We start from the raw sequence: 23,076 nt of genomic DNA, 5'->3' as shown, positions 1-23,076 counted from the left end.
ACCTCAGCAAGAGGATGCGCCCAAGAGAGAAAGGGGGCTGATTTTTTACTCATAAGTGACCTACAGTGTGTGTGAGTAGTGGGTGCAAGTCTACAGCTTTAATGGAAAGCTTGCCTTCTCCTCTGTCTCATGTAGCGCGGTGATTTGCTCTCGTGCCTCTCTCTCTCCTCTATGGCACATATGGTAATGCCCCAATAGTTGGGCTACTCAGATGAATATGTACAGTTTTGGGGGTTTATGCACGTTTGCCAAGGCAAGAGCCTTCTCAACAGGAACCGGATTAGCTAATTACTGATCCCCCACAGGTACGCACAGTTCCATCGAGAAAGATTGTGAGATTGGAGAGTTTTATCGCGTGAAAACTCTTCCAATTCACATGGGAACTGTTCCATTGCATGCAGGAGCCCTTGGGACACGCGTAGGCGTGTTCGCTCCGCTAAAAACGATCCGAAACAGGGAATTACAGCCTACTGTGTTTTTTGCAGGTTTAGGGTTTCGCACCTAAACTGCAAGGGAACACCAGGGGAGCCTCGTGAGAGCCTTGGGATGTGTGTACAGGCTTTTGGGCACCTGGCAATGAAAAACAGAGAATTACAACCCGCTGAATTTCTGTGACAGCTCACCAGAAAGCTTCCAGATAGCGAGGGAATCCGCCCTAGACAGGTGACCTACAGGGGTTTTTGCGCCGTTATGCTGCCGAAATCAGGTCAAAAACCTGCGTTTTCAGCCCTCGCCAAGTTTGGACAGCTTTGTGAAAGCTTGTACTAAGTGGTCGGATCGTCTACCTTAAATTAATAAAGAAATACCGAAAGGGGCACCAGTCTTTGGGGCCTACAGGGTGTCGGTCTCGTGTGCGCAGTGACATGCTAGTCGTTGGACGCAACTATGTTCTCTTTCCTTCTCAGTGCTCTGTGTAAAGTTAACAGGTAATTGAAATAGTACCGCCCTCTACGTTGTACAGGCCAGTTATACTGTGGTACTATTTTCATTGGTGACAAAACTCAAATTCCTATTCTCAGCGAGGGATCTTTGGATGCTTCGAAGCTCATTGGCTGCCCGATCTCAAGAGGAGGTTTGCTCCTGATTACACACGAGATCATCACCCGATTCACCCTTTTCCACTCCACCTTCGACGTAAAAGGGCACTTTGAAGTTCAAATCTTGGACCAAAGTAATATATATATCATAGCATATGCTTTGGGATGACGTAGAAAGCACCGACCTTTGAAACGTCCAAGAGAAGTTTCGAAACGTTTGAAACGTTTCGTGAAGTTTCTTAGTTGAAGAAACAAGTTTCTTGGCAACTATGCCTGTGACGCATCGGGAATACCTGTTACTTGTAATGTCACCTATCATATGACACATCCAAGATGTCTGTTCTTGATGGGTTTTATCAGTTCTTGTAGATCTACAGTTCCCAACTTAGCAATCCTCCGGTGCGCACATATTTAAATATCTTGATTTCATCAAGTAGAAATTACTCTGAAAATAAGAAAATAGTCAACTTAGCAACCTCTTGAAACCCAAGCTAGAGAAGGATGCCAGAAAATGTGATGTTGAGAATGAGAGTGTGCACTAGAGGAGGATGACTGTAAATGTGAGCATGTATGTGTGTGAGCAAGAGAAAACCAACCTACAATGAGTGTAGAAATGTACATGAGTGTGCAACATGTGCGTGCATGGGTGTGTGTGTGTGTGTGTGTGTGTGTGTGTGTGTGTGTGTGTGTGTGTGTGCGTGCTCTCCTTTGGTGTGTATGAGAGAGGGGTGTGGGTGTGTGGCGTGAGTGAGTGAACTGTCGCAAGAAGTACTCTCTCTTCCTTGTCGCGGCCGAGCCTGCAGCTGTAGGTCCCCTACGTGTCCTCCCTATTGCAACCTCATCGCCCACGGCCTCTTTGTAGCAGCTCTGCACGCGGTCGGTGCCTTCTGTACAACAGCCAACCATTGGTGCAGCATTCTGCTTTCATTGCAACTAGCTCTTTGCCTGGTTTGCTCAGTTTTGTCCCCGGCCAATGGGTGCATAAGCATCATCAAAATTGCATCAGAATCAGTACAAAGAGTGGTTTGCTCGAACTTATAGTGTAAATTTGTAGAGACTTGTTTGTGTACGCTCGTTGTGGCTTCATGTACATACTTTTGTGATCTCTCTACAGAGCTTCAAGGTGCTAAAAATCCACATTTCTTCGCAGTGCTTTTATCTAGGTGTTTGCTCTTTGGGTAGGGTGGTGTTGATATATGTCCGAATTTTTGTGTGTTTAAGTGTGAAAAAGCCATGGGAAGTTTCTCGGATGCCACTTCTGAGATCAAAACTTGTCTATATGAAGACTTTGAGGAGGCCCAGAAAGCTTGGAATGGTCTGGCACTTGTTCTCGAAGTGCATATTCTGTGCAGGAACTCCTGGACCTGGTTGCGTAGTATGCTATCAATGCAGTCATCTTGTTTTTCCCCAGGGACAACGCCTAGTGCGCAGGATGTTGGGCAATGGGTAAATTTTCTTCTCAAACGCAAGGCTTCGGTGGTGTTTATTTTGGTGCTTGTGGATTTTATGAAATCCTGTTGGCGGATATTGAGCTAGAAATCTGTTGTTGGAGATGTCTCTAGTCTTTGCAAGCATATTTCGGCACGACCCAGTTCCACGTGCACAGGTGTTTAATGCTCGGGTTCCTTTTCAACAGAGGTTATCAAGGCAATGCTCGCCTCTAGATATATGCCCTCTGTGGATGATGTATATAGTTTTGGGGTTTCCTTACATAGTTTAAAGTAAACAAAAAATAAAGCACAGTTCTTTGCAATGTACGTTCTGCTAGGCTTTCTTCTTTAGCCAGGGTTTTACTATTGCATGTCAGAGTTCCCGTGTGTGTTCAAGCCTCGGAAAGTTATGGATAATTCTTCAGAGGCCGCCTTGAAAATCAAAGCCTGTTTGTACGAAGACTTCGAAGAGGCCCGGAAAGCTTGGAATGGTCGGGCACTTGCTCTCGAGGTGCGTATTCCGTGCACGACCTTATGGACCCAGTTCAGCAGTATGCCATGACCGCAGTCATCTTGTTTTTCTCGGGTAAAATGTCTCCTCGGCAGGATGTGAGAGGGATGATTTTCTTCTCAAACGTCAGGCTGTTCGTGGCGTTTGCTTTGGTGCTCGTGGATTCTATGAGGTCTTATTGGCAGATACTGAAGCCAAAAACCTTTTGTTGGAGATGTCTCCCCTCTTTTTTGATACGCAAATGACTCATGTTCTATCGTGGGCACTCACTAAAGATTATCAAAGTCTTATCCATCACAAATGCCCGGTGCTGGGTGGAAATTGTGGATTTGCCTCGTACGTGGAGACATTTCCTACTGTTGTTGGCTGCGCAGCTTGGTAAGGTGATTTGCCCCCCAAAATTGGATGCGAACACCAATAGGTTTTGCATTCTTTGGGATACTGACAAACAAACCCCTAAAGGAATCATGGTTGATTCACAGGACCCATGGGTAGATACGCGTCCTTTAAAACTTAAATGGGGCAAATTTGCAAATTCCTATTTCCGATGTGGTAAATTCGGTCACATGCAATTTGAATGTATAGAACCAGTCTTGCAGCCCCCTCTTTCGGCAATTCCTTTATCTACCCCTGTCCAATAGGCAAATCTATCGGTGAAGCTAAGCACAATGGAGTCTCTACTACTAAGGTGGTTTCCAATGTGGAAAAAGGGAAAAACAAGACTCCTCATACTGCTGATCCTGGGAATGGGAATGCTGCGAAAGGTAAAAATGTTGGGTCTAGTGACGCTAACACATGGGTGGTGCCTAAAAAGACAGTGAAGATTCGCAACCCACCCTCCTCTCGTAATTATGTTCCCCCTGTTAACGCTAATAAGAATGCATCGTTCAAGCAACTTCCATGTAATGACAATCGCACGTTGATTGACGAATGGGAAAAAGCCATGCACTCTTACAACGATGTACTTCTTGGTGAGGTTTCCACTCCTCATGTAAATTACGTGGACATGTGTCACAAGACGGGCACCACGTACCAATAGAAAAGAACGGACTGAACAGACCTTTAGCACTTCATTAACAACTGAACTGAAAGAGAGAGAGAGAGAGAGAGAGAGAGACGACACGCGACACGGATTGGCGGAATTCCACCCCAGAGAGTATTGGCCCCAAACCTTGGCGCCCCTTTCGGTATTTCTTTATACTGCATCAACACAGTACAAGCCGGTACTCGAGACTCTGCACCTTCGCCAGGAAGCATGCCAGAGAATGAGCCCTAACCTCATATTTAAAGGCCCTTGGCCTAAAAAGCAATTACAGTGAAAAGCCTTCAAACTTAAAAGCATTTGGTCCAAAAAGCAATGCCAAAAGCTGCCAGCGTAAATCACGGAAATCTGCCTGCTGCCCTTAGGGTTAGGGTTAGGGTTTCTATAGTTTTAGGGTTAGGGTTTCCAAAATTAGGGTTTGCAGGTTTTAGGGTTAGGGTTTCCAAAAATACAGGTTTGTCAACGGCTGCAAATATTGGCTGATTTGCGGCCTTTGTATGACTTTAAAATGTCGGAGTTGTGTGAAGCTTGTGTGTGTATTCAACATAAAGATAGGCAGAAAATTGTGCACGCCCGTCAACACGCTTTTATGGATGAAGCAATTTTTTAAACATCCACATCATACAAGGGTCTCACAAGCAATTAAGCATGTTATGCTTCCCTCGGGTGCTTGGACTTCTTCAAAACAGGAACTTGCTGCTGATGCCATGGTTTCACATTATCGACAGGTGTTTGTTGCTCCTTCTCAGACATCTTCACCACATGCTCGTCAAGCACGTCATTTGTTGATTTCTTATGTTCATCCAATCCTCTCTCCGCAAGATGCACAATGCCTTGAGGATCCATTCACTGATTTTGAATAACGTTGTGCGTTGCTTGCATTGGGCAGTTGGCGATCTCCTTGTTGGGATGGGCTTATTGTGGAATTTTTCCTCTCCTTTTGGGTGGCTCTCAAATAGCCCTTGCTTTTCATGTTAAATGTGGCATGGGAGAAACAAGATTTGCCATTATCTTGGAAAGAGGGTTTATTTAAATTGTTGCCTAAGAAACCACTTTGCGAGTAATTCTTTCATTGGCCGCCTATTACTTTGATGCCTATGGTTTACAAGATATTGGCTAAGTTGTTGGTGAACCACATTCAAGACCACCTACTTACGGGTCTTTATCAGGCTCAATATGGTTTCATTCCACGTCGCCAGATCATGGACAATTTGGCTAATGTTATGATTGGCATGGAGTATGCAAAGTATATACCTAGATGAATCCAGGATATACCCATATTCCCCCTTGAAGGAAAGTGCAACGTATAGACTCATGGTAGTCACCCACGAGACAATATAACCATCAGCTCCATCATGCATAGTATTGACTAAATACCACGACATCCCCACTAACGTCGTCAGTGCCCAATAGTGGGTGTAGAACTAGGTACAAACATATGCTCCCAAACACAACACACACCACACGCACACACACATGAGCATACATCAACACAAAGTTCAGCGTGTTGAGTTTCTGTCATGACTCCGGAGATCAAGGGCAGACTCAGCCATAATGAAGCCTAGCACTAAGAGAAGCGTTAAATTGGAAAAATTAGCACAAAAGAAAAGGTAGTTGATAGGGCATACGCACCACAAAAGATAGAAAGAATTATCACAATATCAACTGGTCGTAACTCGGACGAAAACTTCACAATGTGAGGTCTGCATGTCCGCTATACGACTAAAAAATATACCTAGATGTCTGCAAAGTATACCCAACAAGATGTGCTTGTTATGCAAGTTGATATTCAAAAGGCTTTTGACACTGTGCAGTGGGACTTCATTGTTACCACGATGAGGCGTCTAGGGTTCGGTTCTAAATTGGCCAATGTAATTTATTTCTTGTACACTCACAGCATGTCTTCAGGGATCCTAGAAGGTGAATTGACAGAATCTTGGCCTCTTGGCTGTTCGGTTAGACAAAGTTGCCCCCTTAGTGCTCTTTTTATGCTATTGCCACTCCCCCCCTATTGATGTATCTTGATCACTTGACCTCTATTGAGCGTCTTCATGTTTTGCAGTTACCCTTGGGTCATACCTTTATTGGGCAGGCTTATGCCGATGACTCGTTGTTTATGCCTAGCAACCAGCAGGTTGATATCCAAGTGATTATGGAAGATTTGGAATTGTTTAGGATTGCGGCTGCTCTTAGAGTCAACTTTCGCAAATCGAAGCTTCGGCCACTTCATTCTTGCGATTGGCACAGTCTATTGTGGCTAGGTGAGATTGTTCCTCCGAATGTGATTGCCGGACATTTGGGGTATACAATTGGATGGAATCTCACTCGCACTCAAAACGTGGATTGGGCTATGCAACGCTCGAATGTCAAATTGCATTACTCGAAATTTACCACTTGGCCATTGCATGTTCGCTTGCGAATCGTTCAGAGTATCCTGATTGCTTATGTTCAATACTTTTTGCCACTGATGCATTGGCCTCGTCATTGTCTCGATTCTCTTATGTCAACCATTTTGTCTCATTTGTGGCAAACTCATGCTCACAAAAAAGGCTTGCGTTTGATGTCGATGGAGAAGCTTTGCACTCTTAAACGTTTTGGTGGTCTTAATATCTTGGACTTGTGCAGGCATGTTCTTGCTAGGAAGGCTATGCTATTGCCTACACTCGCGCAATGAATTCAACTCTGGACTCTTATGTTTGCGTACCTTGGTCAACATGTTGTTACGTCCTTCCACTTTGGTCTCTGCTTGGAAAGAGGTTACGATTCATCTACCATGGAATGCTCGACGGGAAGGAAATTCGCTTCGTTTGGAGAGTCTTCATCGGAGCCAGGCATTTAAAGTTGAGTACTTGTTTTAAGTTTTAGCCAAGTAAGCCGCGTCAACTTATTTTGCGCTTGCCTTTTCTATAAACATTTTTAAGTTAATCATGTTTTGTTTTATCTAGTTTTGTTTCATAGCAAATAAAGTGATTTAGTTTTTTTTTTTCTTATGCCCCTTGCTTTTATAGTTTAATGAGTGCTTTATTCCCTCTTATAATTCTTGAGTTCATACTAATCTGAACTTATGTATATATATATTCGCTCTTACTTTGGTTGACCGCTCACCTCGCCAAACATACTTCCTCTCTTGCCATAGCATTCGACACTTTTGAGTTTCCCTTTGCCGCTCGCCGTTTTAAATTGAACATGCATTACTATCAGTTTTGGAGAGAACTTTAGCACATGCTGGTTAATTTTTTGCCCATTTCACCTTGCCTGAAGGTGATCGCATGTCTCATTGGAATCTTCGGGAAACGCCTTTTCAAGATATTTCTGCCAGTCAAGTTTATGCTCTTCTCCTACCACAACCTTGGCTTGCTGACCATTGTAATGCCCTTTGGCACATGCACAAATCTGATGTCTGGTGGAGGAAGCTTCTCTCTACCCTACGGAAAAGCCACTTGCCTTTGAAGGAGCAATTGTTTCTTTGGTGTTGTTTGCTTGGAGTTCTCCCGGTGGGCACTTATCTTAGTGCACGTCACATCCGCCCTTCTTGTGTCTGTTGCTCGACTGCGGAAGAGAATGCTTGCCACCTGTTGTGGGATTGCTGCATTACTAGAAATTTCCTTTGCCGCATATCGGCTTGTATGCAGCTCCGTTTCCCAGCGGTGGTTTTCCACAAATGGTTTTGGGCATTTGGCATTTTCTCACCTATATTACAATGATTCGCGGTCTTCTTTATGTGGGTCAGATATTTGGCTTACTTGACCCTATGATGCCACCATAACGGCTATATGTCACAATCTTGGTCACCCCAAGGCGAGAATTTGGCACGACACACGAGAGAATCACTTAAAATACTTCACAACTTTAAAATCACATTTCAATTTGGTCGACACGGCCCGGCGTAGTTCCATGCCCAGAGAGATTGGCCCCAAAGACTGGCGCCCCTTTCGGTATTTCTTTTATATTAATGCTTGAGCAAAGTACAACTCCCGAGGGGACCTCTCCTCTCTCACACTGCATCCAGATGCTCTGAAGAGTGAGATCCCTTGGACCTATTTATTCTTACAAGGGATGCTGTCACCAGCGTGTGACTACTATCTATCCTTTTTGTTGATTTCTTTCTTATTATCTATTTACTTTCACTTTTTGGAAACACCCTTGGGGAAATCTAACTGCCCTGCATTGCATAGCTAGTGTGGAACTGTCCAGAGGGAGTCCAGGCCTGAGGGCAAGAGAGCACTAAGGTTGGACAAAGACTATGGTTAGCCAAAGTGGGGTCATTGACTAGCCAAAGTGGAATCCTTTGCTACAGAGGCTACATTTCAGTTCTAGATGTGGCCGCAGTGTACAAAGAGGGTCGGATGACCTGGAAAGATACAATGGCAGCATCTCCTAAAATTTAGGGAACTGCTATTTTGGGACCTGAAAATGTGTTGACATCATTACCTCCGGAATGACAAGGGGAACATTTTCTTACTCTGCCGTGAAGTCAACTGGGCAACCGGTTGGGATATTTTTAGGCGGCAACCCCGAAACGGGAAAATGCTTGTAAATGTGCCAAGTGGCACATTCTGGTGCAGTTTCTAATGCAAGAGAGAGTTGGCGCTGAATTTGAAGAGAGGAGGGGCTGTTTTGCAGAAATTGTCACAGGTTAAGAGCTATGGAGTGCTTGCTTTCCCTCCTATGTACAGTGCGGTGCCAGGAGTGATGCCCTGCACGCTACGCACTGCCCTCTCTCTCCCCTTTGGCAGTATGTTATGCCCCACTAGTGGGCTCTTCATTTGACCAATGTACAGTTGTGTGGGTTCATGCGCGATTGCCGAGGCAAGAGCCTCTTGCACAGGATTAGCTAGCGGCTAATCCCCCCGCAGGTACAGGTGAATTCGGAGAGGTTTCACGCCAGAAATCTCGTCCGATTCAAAGGGCAAGTAGCCCTACAGGTGCGGGAGCTCGAGGACTTGCTACGGATGCGACCGGCACGCGAAACGGAGCCCAAAGCAGTAAATTACAGCATGCTGTGTATTTTTGCAGGTTTAGGGTTTTGGCCCTAAACGGACCCTAATACCCCCAGGAGGTTCGGGGACGCAAGGGGACCGCTGTACAGGTGATCTAGCGCATTTTCAGGGCTGAAAACAGAGAATTCAGCGTGCTGCAGATTCTCGCCAGGTTTTGCAAAGTGCCCGTATGCGTCGGGAAAGTCATTTAATGCGTGGGAATACTGACCGTGAAGGGTTCTAGTACAGTTATGCTACCGAAATCGGGCTGGAACAGTGGAAATTCAGCCGAGTTTGTGCGGGGCAGCTTGTAGGGAACCACAGCGTTTATTCCCTCTTTTGAACAATAAAGAAATACCGAAAGGGGCGCCTAAGTTAGGGGCCAATCTGGTGTCCGTCTACTCATACAGGTGCAATCTAGCAGCCTGTATCCCTCTCCCCTTTGTTGTGTCTTGAAAGTACAGGTAAAATAGACGACTAATAATGGGTGAAAGCTAAATCAAGGTTTGAAGTAAAGTCTACCGCCCTTTTTGGATTGAACAGGCCGGTTTCATGGTTCCATCGACGGGATTAAATCACTTTTTCCCATAGAAGTGAGCCTTGATCAGTTTTGGACTTGAAGACACAGGGGATTATAGACCAGACACAGGGAATTGCAATTATGGCTGACAGACCAGATGATGTGACTGAAGAGGTTTTCTCTTCACAGGGTCAACAAACACATAAGGTGGGTGAGTCCTCAAGACCACCATAGACAGATGACGATATATTCAGGACCCAGTTGGCTACTGTTGTGGCTATGTTTACACAAGTAATGCAGAACCCAAGGTTTTTAGCCTTTCTGCAACCTCCTGTTCCGTCTCAGCAAGTTGGGTCACTGGATCATATTCAAAAGCCTGTTAAGGCTCGAGCACAGGTGATTCATACCGCACAGTCAATGGAGATACCTGTACACTTGACGGAGAACATGCGGTCTCCACAACCTGTGCCTAAGGTGCAAGAACAGGTGGCTGAGATGCCAGTCTTTCAAGCTGTACCAGTTCAGCCCGCCACCTTTCAACAGCCTATAGCTGGTTCTAATGGGCAGGGAAGCAACCTACAGGCTATGCAACAGGTCTTCCCACCACCTTCAGTACACCCTGGCTATTTTGGAGGTGGATCGGTATTCCAGAGCATGGCTAGTCATGCACCTGGAAATCAGTTTTACACGCCAGGAACAGTGTTCGGGGGTGCTCAAACGATGATGCTTAACCCCATGTATGGTGTCAAGGGCATGCTACCAAGGTTTCAAAGCACTCAGGGCCAATTTGGGATGCCACAGGCAAATTTTGGTATGGCTGGAATTACAAATCAGCAGCCAAATATGGCATTTCCAGGTCAAGTTAATAGCGGCCAAGGAACACAGATGAACCCTAATAGTGTTCCCATGTTTCAGTCACTTCCATATGACAATTTAACGCCGCTGGAGAGGCCAACTCCGTACAAAGAAGGTGGCAAAGGTGTGTCATTCACGACCTTTACAAGGTTTGATGACAGGAAGAAGGCTCTCTCATTCCTCCAGCAGTTTGACAAGGCCTATGCAGGGGGAAACTTTACAGAGGCTTCAAAGGTCCGCCAAGGCAGCCACTTTCTTGACAGGGAATGCGGGACAATGGTGGACAACTTTATTGCTTCAAGGGCAAGCTCCGTCCACATGGATTTACTTCAAGCAGATTTTTGCAGCAGCATGGTTATCTGATGATTTCGAAGCATATGTCATGACAGAATGGCACCAGCTAAATGCTGCCACTTGCAGAAATCTGGATGATTACAATCGGAAGTTTTGGAAAGCTCTACTTCCAGTAACTTCCTATAGGTTTGTGCCATTGACATAACAGATTGAAAAATACTGTTGTGGCCTACCCAAAGGATTGAGAAAATACTACACGAAGACAAAAGTCACTACTTTGACGCAGCTCATCGAGGTAGCAAACACTGGCAATGGTCAAGGGAGAAGATTGTGAATTTAACACTGGCGTCAAGGCTCCTAGGATCAGGCAAGAAAAATTCAGCCAAGAAGCACGTTCCCAATGAGGCTCCTAAAGGGACTCAGGAGTCAGCCAACGCAGGGAAAGACAAAGCTACGGCTGAACCAAAAAAAGGACCAGCAAAGAAATGGAAAAGATGTTTTCCTCGCAAGTCAGAAGAGCAAAAGAAGGTCCTGAGGACAGAAAACAAATGCTTTATATGTGAGCAGCCTGGCCACATTGCTTACAATTGTCCTACAAAGAAAAGGCCAGCTGATTCTGATGACAAGGAGGACAAGAAAGGAAAGAAGCCCATGGCTTGTCTAGTGCCAGATATGGTGGGCGACAAGCCAAATTCAGATGCAAGTGAGCTTTGCAGAGCATGGGGAAAGGTCAGGGATCAAACAGTGCTTATCTTCTTTGATCCAGGTGCCAAAGCCAACTTCATTTCCCCAGAATTGGCTTCAAAGTTGGGAATCAGACCTGAAGAGATGGGGTATACAGCAGAGGCAAGTTTGGCATGTCCTGGCCATACAGAGGCTGTGACACCCATCATTGGAAAGTTGCGTCTACATATCCAGTCCTATGTAGATGCTGAAGAATTTTACATCATGCCACTGGACGGATGTGATGTGTTGTTAGGTATTCCTTGGTTGTTTCGTGTACAGGGAATCATGGATGCCTACAACAAAAAGATCACTGTACAGAGCAGGGGAAAGACTCACATTCTGGATGTAAAGCTTAAAGGGGAGTCTATTCCTACTGTATCAGCTTCTGCTATTACTTCTGTAATGAAAAAGCATCTTTTTGCGTACTTGGTTTTTGCACGTGAAGTGTCAGATTGTGATGAATCAAATTTATCTGTGCTAGATAAAGAAAGGTCAATGTTTTTACAACAGTATAGTGACTGTTTTTCCGATTCATTACCGTCTCAATTACCGCCAGAGAGACCCGAGGACCATGCGATAGATTTGGTGCCAGGCAGTAGCCCACCAAATAAGCCTCCGTACAGGGTTAGTGCGGCTCAACAGAAAGAGATAATGGGCAAAGTACAGGAGTTGTTAGAAAAGGGGCTGATTCAGCCCAGTTCATCTCCATTCTGTTCTCCAGTGTTGTTGGTGCAGAAAAAGGATGGCTCATGGCGTATGTGCATCGACTACCGTGCACTGAACAAGAATACCATCAAGAATAGGTTTCCTATACCTAGAATTGATGATATTATGGACAAATTAGAAGGAGCAGCTATGTTTAGCAGGATAGATCTAAAGAGTGGGTACCATCAGATCCGCATTAGATCAGAGGATGTGCACAAGACTGCTTTTAGAACGACGTTTGGCCTTTACGAATTTTTAGTGATGCCCTTTGGTCTCACAAATGCTCTTGCTACGTTCAATAGGATGATGGACAGAATTTTCCATCCACACCAGCAGTTTGTTGGTACATTCTTTGATGACATGATAGTCTACTCAAAGAATGAAGAGGAGCATAGGCATCACTTGGCCATTGTGTTCAAAGAGCTACGCAGTCATAGGTTGCTCATCAATGCAAAGAAAAGTGAGTTTTTTCTGGAAGAGATTCACTTTCTGGGACACATTGTCTCAAAGGATGGTGTCAGAATGGATCCTGCAAAAGTTGAAGCGATCAAGTCATGGCCAAATTTGAAGACGGTGCATGATGTCCGAAGCTTTTTCGGACTATGCTCCTATTACAGAAGGTTTATCCGAAATTTCGTTGAGATTGCTTCACCCTTACATGCTCTTCAATAGAAGGCAGTCACCTTTAGATGGACACAAAAACAGATTTCAGCTTTTAATCTCTTAAAGGAAAAGATGACTTCAGATCCAGTCATTGTGTTGCCAGATCTTAGGAAGTCATTTGTGGTCCAGTGTGATGCCTACGGTAGTAGCATTGGTACAATGCTAATGCAAGATGGCAGGGTAGTAGCCTATGAGAGCAGAATTTTGCAAGGGCCAGAGATGACCATGCAGGTCTATGAGAAAGAGTTACTGGCTGTGATTCATGCGCTCTTAAGTTGGAAACACTACCAGCTAGGTGCAGATTTCGTTGTCCAAACGGACCATCAGACCTTGCGATACTTCTTGACACAAACAAAGTTATCTGAGAAGCATATGCGATGGGCAAATATCTTGTCCATGTTCCATTTTCAGATTGTGCATGTGGAAGGCAAGAAGAACGTTGTGGCTGATGCCTTGTCAAGGAAGCCACAAATTTCAGCTGTGTCGATTCCTTATCATCATGAACTTGATGATATGAGAGAACAGTATGCAAATGATGAAGATTTTGCAAGGGTCTTCGAGCAGCTAATGGATGGACAACGTCATGAACACTATCTTCTCAGAGATGGGTTCATGATGATGCATGGCAGATAGTGTGTCACAAAGCCATTGCGACGCAAAGTTATGGAAGAGAGTCATGTCCCACCGTATGCAGGGCATCGTGGTATCGATGCTACAGTTAAAGCGGTTGAGACATTCTTCTACTGGCCTACATTGAGAAGGGATGTGGATGCCTTTGTGCGAGAATGCCTAATATGCCAAAAGGTCAAGTTTGACAGGCAAAAGGCACCAAGGTTATTGCAACCACTACCTATTCCAGATAAACCATGGGAAAGTATTGCTATGGATTTTATCTTTGATCTTTCGAGAACGCAGACAGGAAACGATGGTATTTGGACCATTATTTGCAGATTCAGCAAACAGGCTCATTTTATTCCTGTCACGAAGAAGATAAAGCCAGATCAGATGGCACGCTTGTTTATGAGCAATATTTTCAAGTATCATGGCATGCCACAGTCGATTGTTAGCGACCGTGATCCACGCATGACAAGTTTGTTCGGGAGAGGCTTGTTTGAGAATATGGGCACCACGCTCAAATTCTCTTCGTCATTTCATCCTCAAACAGATGGGCAATCAGAAGAGGCAAATTCTATTGTCCTAGATCTGCTGAAGTGCTATGTGTCAGAGCATAAAGGAAAGTGGGAGCAGTATTTGCCATTGGTGGAGTATGCATACAATACTACAGTGCATTCATCAACTGGCAAGGCACCTTTTGAGATAGTTGAAGGTGGCAAGAAAGTTCCTCCCATACTGCATACAAAGGACAAGATATTTGAAGCAGATAAGTATGTTCAGGACATGGATGAAATGTACAAGAAGGTCAAAGTGGCCTTAGAAAGGACTCAGGCAAAGCAAAAGAAAGCAGCTGATCGTCACCGTCGTGAAGTGGTATATTCACTTGGTGATTGGGTGCTTTTACGCTTTGAAAAGGCAAGGTTAAAGAAGATGAAGGGCAAGGAAAGACTGTTTCCAAAGCTCAGCATGCGTTACTATGGGCCTTTTCAAGTATGCGACATAATCAGTGATGTTGCATATAGGCTGAAATTGCCTGACAGTTGGAAGATTCACAATGCGTTTCATGTGAGTCTTCTCAGACCCTATGTAGGTGATGTGCCAGAAGATATGCCAGCTGAAGATCAGCCGGAAGTCGAGGAACTTGACGAGATCTTGGTCCCTGAACAGATTTTGGCACACAAAGAAAGGAAAGTGAAAGGCAAGGTTGCTAGGCGTTACTTAGTAAAGTTCATAAACTATCCACCAATGGATGCTAAGTGGATGGAAGAAGGTGAACTTGCAGAGTCACCAACTGTGTTATCACTTTACCTTGAAGCCTTCGATTTGCAACCTACCTTGACCCCTTGAGTTTCAAAGCTACATGGATTGTCAGTGTGACAATGGCTTCTGAAACAAATGATGTACAAGGTATTTAAAGTGAGCTCAAATGAAATACCCGTTACATGAATGTTAGAGCTGTACTGATTGTCAGTTTGGCAATTGCTCTTATGGAATGTCCAAAAGTTTGGTTAGTGCTATAGAAGTGAGTATTTCTTGTCAGTTTGTCAAGGATACAGTGATTGCTTCTATTGAAGAGTACATGTGTAACTGCATTCTTAAACTGTCGGTTTGGGTATGCTCGAAAGTGTTATGGGATCCAACGTGTACTATAAGACAGTGGCAAAATGTGCAGCTACCATTTTGTCATTCGAAAGTTAGTGACTCAAAGCAATGGCAAAGTGCGAAGCTACCACTATGTCATTGGGACAGGGTTCACACGCAGGCAATACATGAGTCGACGAGGTGTTGAATACACCAAGGTTGACAATGAGCATGTATGTGTCGTATATGTGTCGACAGGTGTTGAATACATCAGTGTTGACAGTAAGCATGTACGACATAGATGCAAACGAGGACGTTCGAGATTTCAAAAGGGGGGTATGTCACCAGCGTGTGACTACTATCTATCCTTTTTGTTGATTTCTTTCTTATTATCTATTTGCTTTCACTTTTTGGAAACACCCTTGGGGAAATCTAACTGCCCTGCATTGCATAGCTAGTGTGGAACTGTCCAGAGGGAGTCCAGGCCTGAGGGCAAGAGAGCACTAAGGTTGGACAAAGACTATGGTTAGCCAAAGTGGGGTCATTGACTAGCCAAAGTGGAATCCTTTGCTACAGAGGCTACATTTCAGTTCTAGATGTGGCCGCAGTGTACAAAGAGAGTCGGATGACCTGGAAAGATACAATGGCAGCATCTCCTAAAATTTAGGGAACTGCTATTTTGGGACCTGAAAATGTGTTGACATCATTACCTCCGGAATGACAAGGGGAACATTTTCTTACTCTGCCGTGAAGTCAACTGGGCAACCGGTTGGGATATTTTTAGGCGGCAACCCCGAAACGGGAAAATGCTTGTAAATGTGCCAAGTGGCACATTCTGGTGCAGTTTCTAATGCAAGAGAGAGTTGGCGCTGAATTTGAAGAGAGGAGGGGCTGTTTTGCAGAAATTGTCACAGGTTAAGAGCTATGGAGTGCTTGCTTTCCCTCCTATGTACAATGCGGTGCCAGGAGTGATGCCCTGCACGCTACGCACTGTCCTCTCTCTCCCCTTTGGCAGTATGTTATGCCCCACTAGTGGGCTCTTCATTTGACCAATGTACAGTTGTGTGGGTTCATGCACGATTGCCGAGGCAAGAGCCTCTTGCACAGGATTAGCTAGCGACTAATCCCCCCGCAGGTACAGGTGAATTCGGAGAGGTTTCACGCCAGAAATCTCGTCCGATTCAAAGGGCAAGTAGCCCTACAGGTGCGGGAGCTCGAGGACTTGCTACGGATGCGACCGGCACGCGAAACGGAGCCCAAAGCAGTAAATTACAGCATGCTGTGTATTTTTGCAGGTTTAGGGTTTTGGCCCTAAACGGACCCTAATACCCCCAGGAGGTTCGGGGACGCAAGGGGACCGCTGTACAGGTGATCTAGCGCATTTTCAGGGCTGAAAACAGAGAATTCAGCGTGCTGCAGATTCTCGCCAGGTTTTGCAAAGTGCCCGTATGCGTCGGGAAAGTCATTTAATGCGTGGGAATACTGACCGTGAAGGGTTCTAGTACAGTTATGCTACCGAAATCGGGCTGGAACAGTGGAAATTCAGCCGAGTTTGTGCGGGGCAGCTTGTAGGGAACCACAGCGTTTATTCCCTCTTTTGAACAATAAAGAAATACCGAAAGGGGCGCCTAAGTTAGGGGCCAATCTGGTGTCCGTCTACTCATACAGGTGCAATCTAGCAGCCTGTATCCCTCTCCCCTTTGTTGTGTCTTGAAAGTACAGGTAAAATAGACGACTAATAATGGGTGAAAGCTAAATCAAGGTTTGAAGTAAAGTCTACCGCCCTTTTTGGATTGAACAGGCCGGTTTCACATGCCCCAAAAGCTAACAGAATTTGCGAAAATCTATACAGTTTGCCACGTCATCAGCTGTCAATGCAGTTCGCGGAAATCCGTACAGTCTGCCACATCAACCTATCAGTGCAAATCTCGGGCCTGTCCGTACAGCCTGCTGCCGCGTCAGATAGATCTTTAAGGTCTCTTGGGATAGTTTCCTACGACGTTAAAATTCTCTTCTTCTTCTTCTTCTTCTTCTTCTTCTATCCCGTGCAGTACTACCACGTCATCATTTTGTGACATACCCCCCTCTTGAAAGAATTGCAGTCGCCCTCGATTACGCCTGCAAAATCGAGCATAAGCCATAAACCAATTCAATAGACACTGACTCTCAGTACCGACGCACTAGACGACACATATCCAGAACATGTACGAAGACAACAGTCACATCACATCACATCACAATCAGATCATATCACATAGAGTCTAGGACCATGATTCCTGGCAACGTATTTAGCAATTGCATCTAGATCCGCACCGGACCTCACTCATGTCGGATTAACTAATCCCATATTGCGATCATGTCCATAGATTTCGTGATCTACGACCATGATTCATGGCAACGTATTTAGTAATCGCATCTAGATCCATCCCGGATCTCACTAATGTCGGAGTAACTAATCCCATATTGCGATCATGTCCATAGATTTCTTGAGACCAAAATATTGCAATCATTCCATCTGCACTCAAGCACAATCGTGTGCGAGTAATCATTTCTGGGGATCCCAATCCATCAATCAGACACTGAGTTCGTACTGAACATAGTGTTTCAATCATTCAGTTCTAGCTGTGTGGCCATCTCATCCCGCAGGAACTCTTGATGAGCTCAAACCAATTCCATTGAATCATTCCTCATGATTCATGATTCATGATTCTTTCCTTATCAGGTTTATTATGGAGCTGTCATTGCTCCGAATTCGTCATCATCATCGATTTCACCTGTTATCTGCACACAAATAGCAAGTTCTTCCAAAAAACATTAATTTCATACATGAATCACAATCACCTTCAAAAATTCCTATTTCAAAGTTCTTCGTTCACACACTTTCCTCGCTCCTAGTAGTTCCCTGCACATAGATAACAAGAGCTTCCAAAAACATTAATGCCACACATACTGAATTTTTTTGCAAAAACCCTAATTTTCCAAAGTTGTTGGATATAAGATCTGTTCATATCAATGCATAGAGCTTGTTGAGATAATCAACTTTGCCTTCAGTCACATATCCAAATTCTCAACCATTGAAGAGATTTTTAAAGGTCTTCTGGCAAACTTTCCTCCCGAAAATTTGTCGTATTCTTCATTCTTTTCTTCAGTTCCCGTGCCGGATTTCAACTTTTCTTTGCCAATCCACCGAGAATCTTTGTCAGATTTTCCACGAGAGCCCATGTGTAATCTAGGGTTTTTTGTGGCTTATGCCCTGTAAGACGAGAGCGCACCCGATGCACGATGAAGCAAGGGTGGGAGTGGCTAATAAGTCCGGGTCGGGACACGAAGATTTTCAATAACAATTTCCAAAGTGCCCAAGTGCCTTGTCTGCTCTTTGATAGGACCGGTATGCTTTGAAAAAAGCACACCCTGAAGCTCTGATACCACTGTCATAATCTTGGTCACCCCAAGATGAGAATCCGGCACGACGCACGAGAGATTCACTTAAAATACTTCACAACTTTAAAATCACAGTTCAATTTGGTCGACACGGCCCGACGTCGTTTCGTGCCCAGAGAGATTGGCCCCAAAGACTAGCACCCCTTTTCGGTATTTCTTTTATATTAATGCTTGAGCAAAGTACAACTCCCGAGGGGACCTCTGCTCTCAGACTCTGCATCCGGATGCTCTGAAGAGTGAGGCCGCTTGGGTTCTTACAAGGGATGCCTCAAAAACAGAGCCCCAAAAGCTTCTAAACTTGAAAGAAAATAGTCCCAAGAGCATTTGGTCAAAAATCTGCCATAAAAAGCAACCAACGCAAATTTGCGAAAATCCATACAACCTACCACGTCATCAGCTGTCAGCACAGTTCATGGAAATCCGTACAATTAGCGACGTCAGCCTGTACACACAAATCTCGGGCCTGTCTGTACAACTTGCTGCCGCATCGGCTTTTGTCCTGCGCAGTACTGCCACGTCATCATTTTGTGAGACTATATGTTCCATCGCATTGATGCAGATCCTTTCCTGTTCTTCAAGCTTTCTCTTAGGCAATCTTTACGGTTCGCTTTCGAAGTTGGTGATATCACCCCAAAAATACATCAGCTTTCCTATGAATGCTTTTAGCCGTATTGTACAACCAAACACTTCCGTGTTCTTTCCCTTGTACATGATCTTGTCGGTGGGTTTTCTCGCTTTGAGGTTTCCCACTAGTAAATTAATCAAACTGATTTACCAACAAAAAAGTGTGTGCGCGCGCATGTGCGTAAGAGTGTCTACATATGTATATGTCAAATCACCTTATCCAAATCTGGACCAACTACGTTGTCTAAGCATTAAATATATCAAGGCAAGCTTTATCACAAAAGAGGGCACAAGCCAAAAACATCGTCACAAACGAGCTCACCAAATACTCCCCACCATCATTAAAAAACAGGCGGATTACCTCAGCTACTTGCTAAACAAGCGTAACAAACATAAAGCATGATACTTGCAAGCAACCATACACACACACATGCACATGCATGTGTGTGTGCACACATGTATGTGTGCATGCATGTGTGTGCGTGCACTATGTTTGTTACGTCACTATAAATATCTTGTTTAGCAAGAAGCTGAGGCAATTTTTGTGTGTACATGGATGTCTATATACGTACGTACATACATATCTGAAAACACACACACAAACACGTGATATTTCTATGTGCATATATGCCGAGTGTGCGTAAATGAACATGTGTATATGCTGCATACATTTCTTTACACATGTATGTATGATTCAGCATTGTCTACACATGCGTGCAGTATGTATGTGTGTGTGTGTCCGCCCTTCATCTTGTGTCCGTTGCTCGATTGCGGAAGAGGACGTTTTGTCACTTATGGTGGGATTGTTGCATTACTCGAGATTTCCTTCGCCACGTATTGGCGTGCATGCGGGGCTCCGTTTTCCCACGACGGTCTTCCATAAACAGTTTTGGGCATTTCGCATTTTCTCTCCGACGTTGCAGCGCTTCACGGTCTTTTTCATGTGGGTCAGATTTTGGGCTTACCAAAGCCTATGGCGACAGCGTAATGGCTATATGTTCCATCACATTCATGCAGATCCCTTCCCGTTCTTCAAGCTTTCTCTTAGGTAGTCTTTACGGTTCGCCTTGGAAGTTGGTGATATCACTGCAGAGATACATCAGCTTTCCTATGAATGCTTTTAGCCATTTTGTACAGCCGAACACTTTTGTGTTCCTTCCCTTATACATGATCTTTTTGATGGGTTTTCCTCGATTTGAGGTTCCACATGTAAATTTATCAATTTGATTTACAAAAAAAAAGTGTGCGAGTGCGCGGGCAAAAGGGCCTCAACTTGCATTTTCTTGCAACCTTGCAGAAAATGCACAATCAAGCAATACAGATACTTAATACGAAAAGAAAGATTCCACAATAAATTAATTACAAAGTTATTTTTGGAGTTTCGTTTAGTTATAGTTAAGTAGAACAATACAAACTTGGAACAGAATTTACCAAAACAGTTAACCAAAAGAAATGACATCACTGTACCCTTTACAAAAACTAGACATTAAAGTTAATCAGTTTTCCTGCTTGACATTATAAATACTGTAGCTGTCATAGGAAATAATTTAGCTTTGGGGAAGACATACATAGTCAAGCTCGCCCTCCTCCCACTGACCAAACTGCATTGTATGATTGCGTGCTACATAGTAGTAGTCCCATGTGACTCTCCGTGAAGTGGCATATATGTACAAATCCATGCAAGTCCAGCTGATAGGTTTTTGAGTCTGTCAAATATTGGAACAAATACAAGAAAAATCAGCCACAATCCCAGAAGATGTCATATCCAGAAACTTCAGCTCGAGATAAGAAAATTAAGAAAATAATTATAACAAAACCCAATGAGGTAATTGAAATTTGACATGACAACACCAGATTAACGGCACCATAAAGTGTGATAGTTAGAGCAAACATAATGAAGGCAAAAGACGAGTGAGCAAGCTAAGGAGTCCGCATGGAAACCTCAGATTCATCCGTCTGCATATCAAATTAGATAGGTGGATTCAAAAGCGAGAGGAATATATTCTGGATGCATCATCAGAAGGATAACTAGACCATTCTAGACAGAATACCATCATAGATTTGGTGCATTATCCCTGGTGGATGACTAAAACTGACTGGCACTGGTGGAACTGCACAAACTTTATACTCAATTAAACCTCCAACAATTCAGAACCCTTGCAAGACACGGCACTCAAGCCTCTACGGTAGACACCCCTGGTGGTATATCTTTTTTATACTAATGTTTCAGCAAGATGATACAACTTCTCTATGCTCAAAGAGAGTCGAAACTACTCCCAGATTAGCTCCAAGAGGTCATAGTAAAATAGTTCTTGTTGACAGAAGCAACTTCTAAACACCACTGAGCTCTTGAAAAGAGAGAAGCCCACATTGAGTTTTTTTTTTTTGTTTGAGGGGGGTTTGGGGGGGGGGAGCTGATTTTCAACTCTGAGAGACAGTGGGTTGGATTGTCACAAACTGCTAACGTGTCAAGCCATTGAAGACCCGGCAGGTTAGCGCTCCCCAAACCTAACCCTAGCCAACTCGCAGATCCCAGCCGAGGGGTCTATATCCTAGCAGAAGAAGAAGAAGTTCCTACCAATTTACAGTTCCTCCCCGAGTGGCCCAAGCAATATAAAAGATCTTCCAACTTATGGGACTCTGTCCGATGGGGCTCAAGCTAATAAAAATAGAGCGAGTCCCTCACACACACAAAAACGACTTGCATATCAACTGATGACATGGCAAGCAAGCTATAAGGACAACCGCAATTCGCGTTGACTGCCATGTGGCATTGTCACAAACTGTTGATGTGTCAAGCCACTGAAGACCTAAGCCGACTTGCAGATCCCAACCGAGGGGCCTAAACCCTACAAGCGACAGAAGAAGAAGAGGTTCTCACCAACGTGCAGTTCCTCATCGAAATGACCTTTGAAAGAGTTTTACTAACATATGGGTACCCCGTCCAATGGGGCCTATAATAAAATAAAGCAAGACCTACACCACACACAGAGGAACTCTTGCACATACAGATGATGACGTGGCACAGTTGTACGGACCTTCCGTGTCTTGCGCCGACATGCCATGTGGCACTGTACGGACTGCCACGAATTGCACTGACATGCCCTGTCGCACTGTACGTGGCAGATCATACAGAATTTCATGATTTTGTGCTACCAGATTTTGAAGACCAGATGCTTTAGACAAGATGCTTTTAAGTTAAAGCTTTTCATGTAACTACTTTTCAGGGCCAAGGGCCTTTAAATATGTGCCGAGGGCTCACACTCTGGCATGCTTCCGTGTGAAGGTGCAAAGACGTGACGCTGTTGTTGTACTGAGTTCAAGCAATATAAAGAAATACGGAAAGGGACGCCAGGGTTTGGGGCCAATGCTCTCTTGGGGGGGAACTTTGCCACCCCGCATCTCGTGTCACGTGTGTCCTTCTCTCTCTCTCTCTCTCTCTCTCTCTCTCTCTCTCTCTCTCTCTCTCTCTTCAATTGTTTTAAAGTGGCTAAAGTTGTCTCGTCGGTTCTTTTCAGTTGGCAAGTGATGCCCTCCCGTTACAGTGGTATCATAGCTCCAATGGTGTGCTTTTTTTAAAGCATACCGGTCCTACTAAGAACAAATAGAGCACGATGGTGTTTATGGACTTGACAAAGTACCTGCAGTTTCTTCTCGACGAGCTTTGTGACATACTTTCGCGACATCCGTAGTAGCAGAATCTCCCGATGTTGCAGAGTCTCCACCAGTTTTTTAATTACATGTTACCCCCTCTCATGCCTAGGTGGTTTCCCCTCCTCCAGCACCAGAAAGTGCAAGAGCCTCTAACCGGCAACCTTCTCAACCGTCTGTTCCGATTGGGGGAGTCTTCAGGAACATGGTGCAACCGACTGACCCTCATCTAGTGCAACCGCCTCTGCCGCCGCCGTGGCCACCACCTCCCCCACCACCACCACCATTTGGGTACGATAGTTGGAGCCCGTATGGATATTCTTACTATCGGTATCCAGGGTACGCACCTAACCAGCCAAAGGCTTTCAAAGATGATGGCACAACAATAAAAATTCACCTTTT

At 44.6% G+C, this 23,076-nt stretch overlaps 1 protein-coding gene across 1 annotated transcript in view; it reads right to left on the bottom strand.

Moving 5' to 3' along the window:
• The window catches only part of LOC147420528 (uncharacterized), a 92,441-nt gene that overhangs the window by 51,943 nt on the left and 17,422 nt on the right, over positions 1–23,076 (bottom strand). The window contains exon 2 of the mRNA XM_086503986.1: positions 20,592–20,729. Within this exon, the coding sequence (XP_086360112.1) occupies positions 20,592–20,729 (138 nt within the window). The remainder of the gene's footprint in view (positions 1–20,591; positions 20,730–23,076) is intronic.

The sequence above is a fragment of the Adiantum capillus-veneris genome, chromosome 28, assembly GCF_014529385.1.
Source record: "Adiantum capillus-veneris isolate H3 chromosome 28, ASM1452938v2, whole genome shotgun sequence".
NCBI classification, from domain to species: domain Eukaryota; kingdom Viridiplantae; phylum Streptophyta; class Polypodiopsida; order Polypodiales; family Pteridaceae; genus Adiantum; species Adiantum capillus-veneris.
This window is presented reverse-complemented; position numbering and strand designations above follow the sequence as displayed.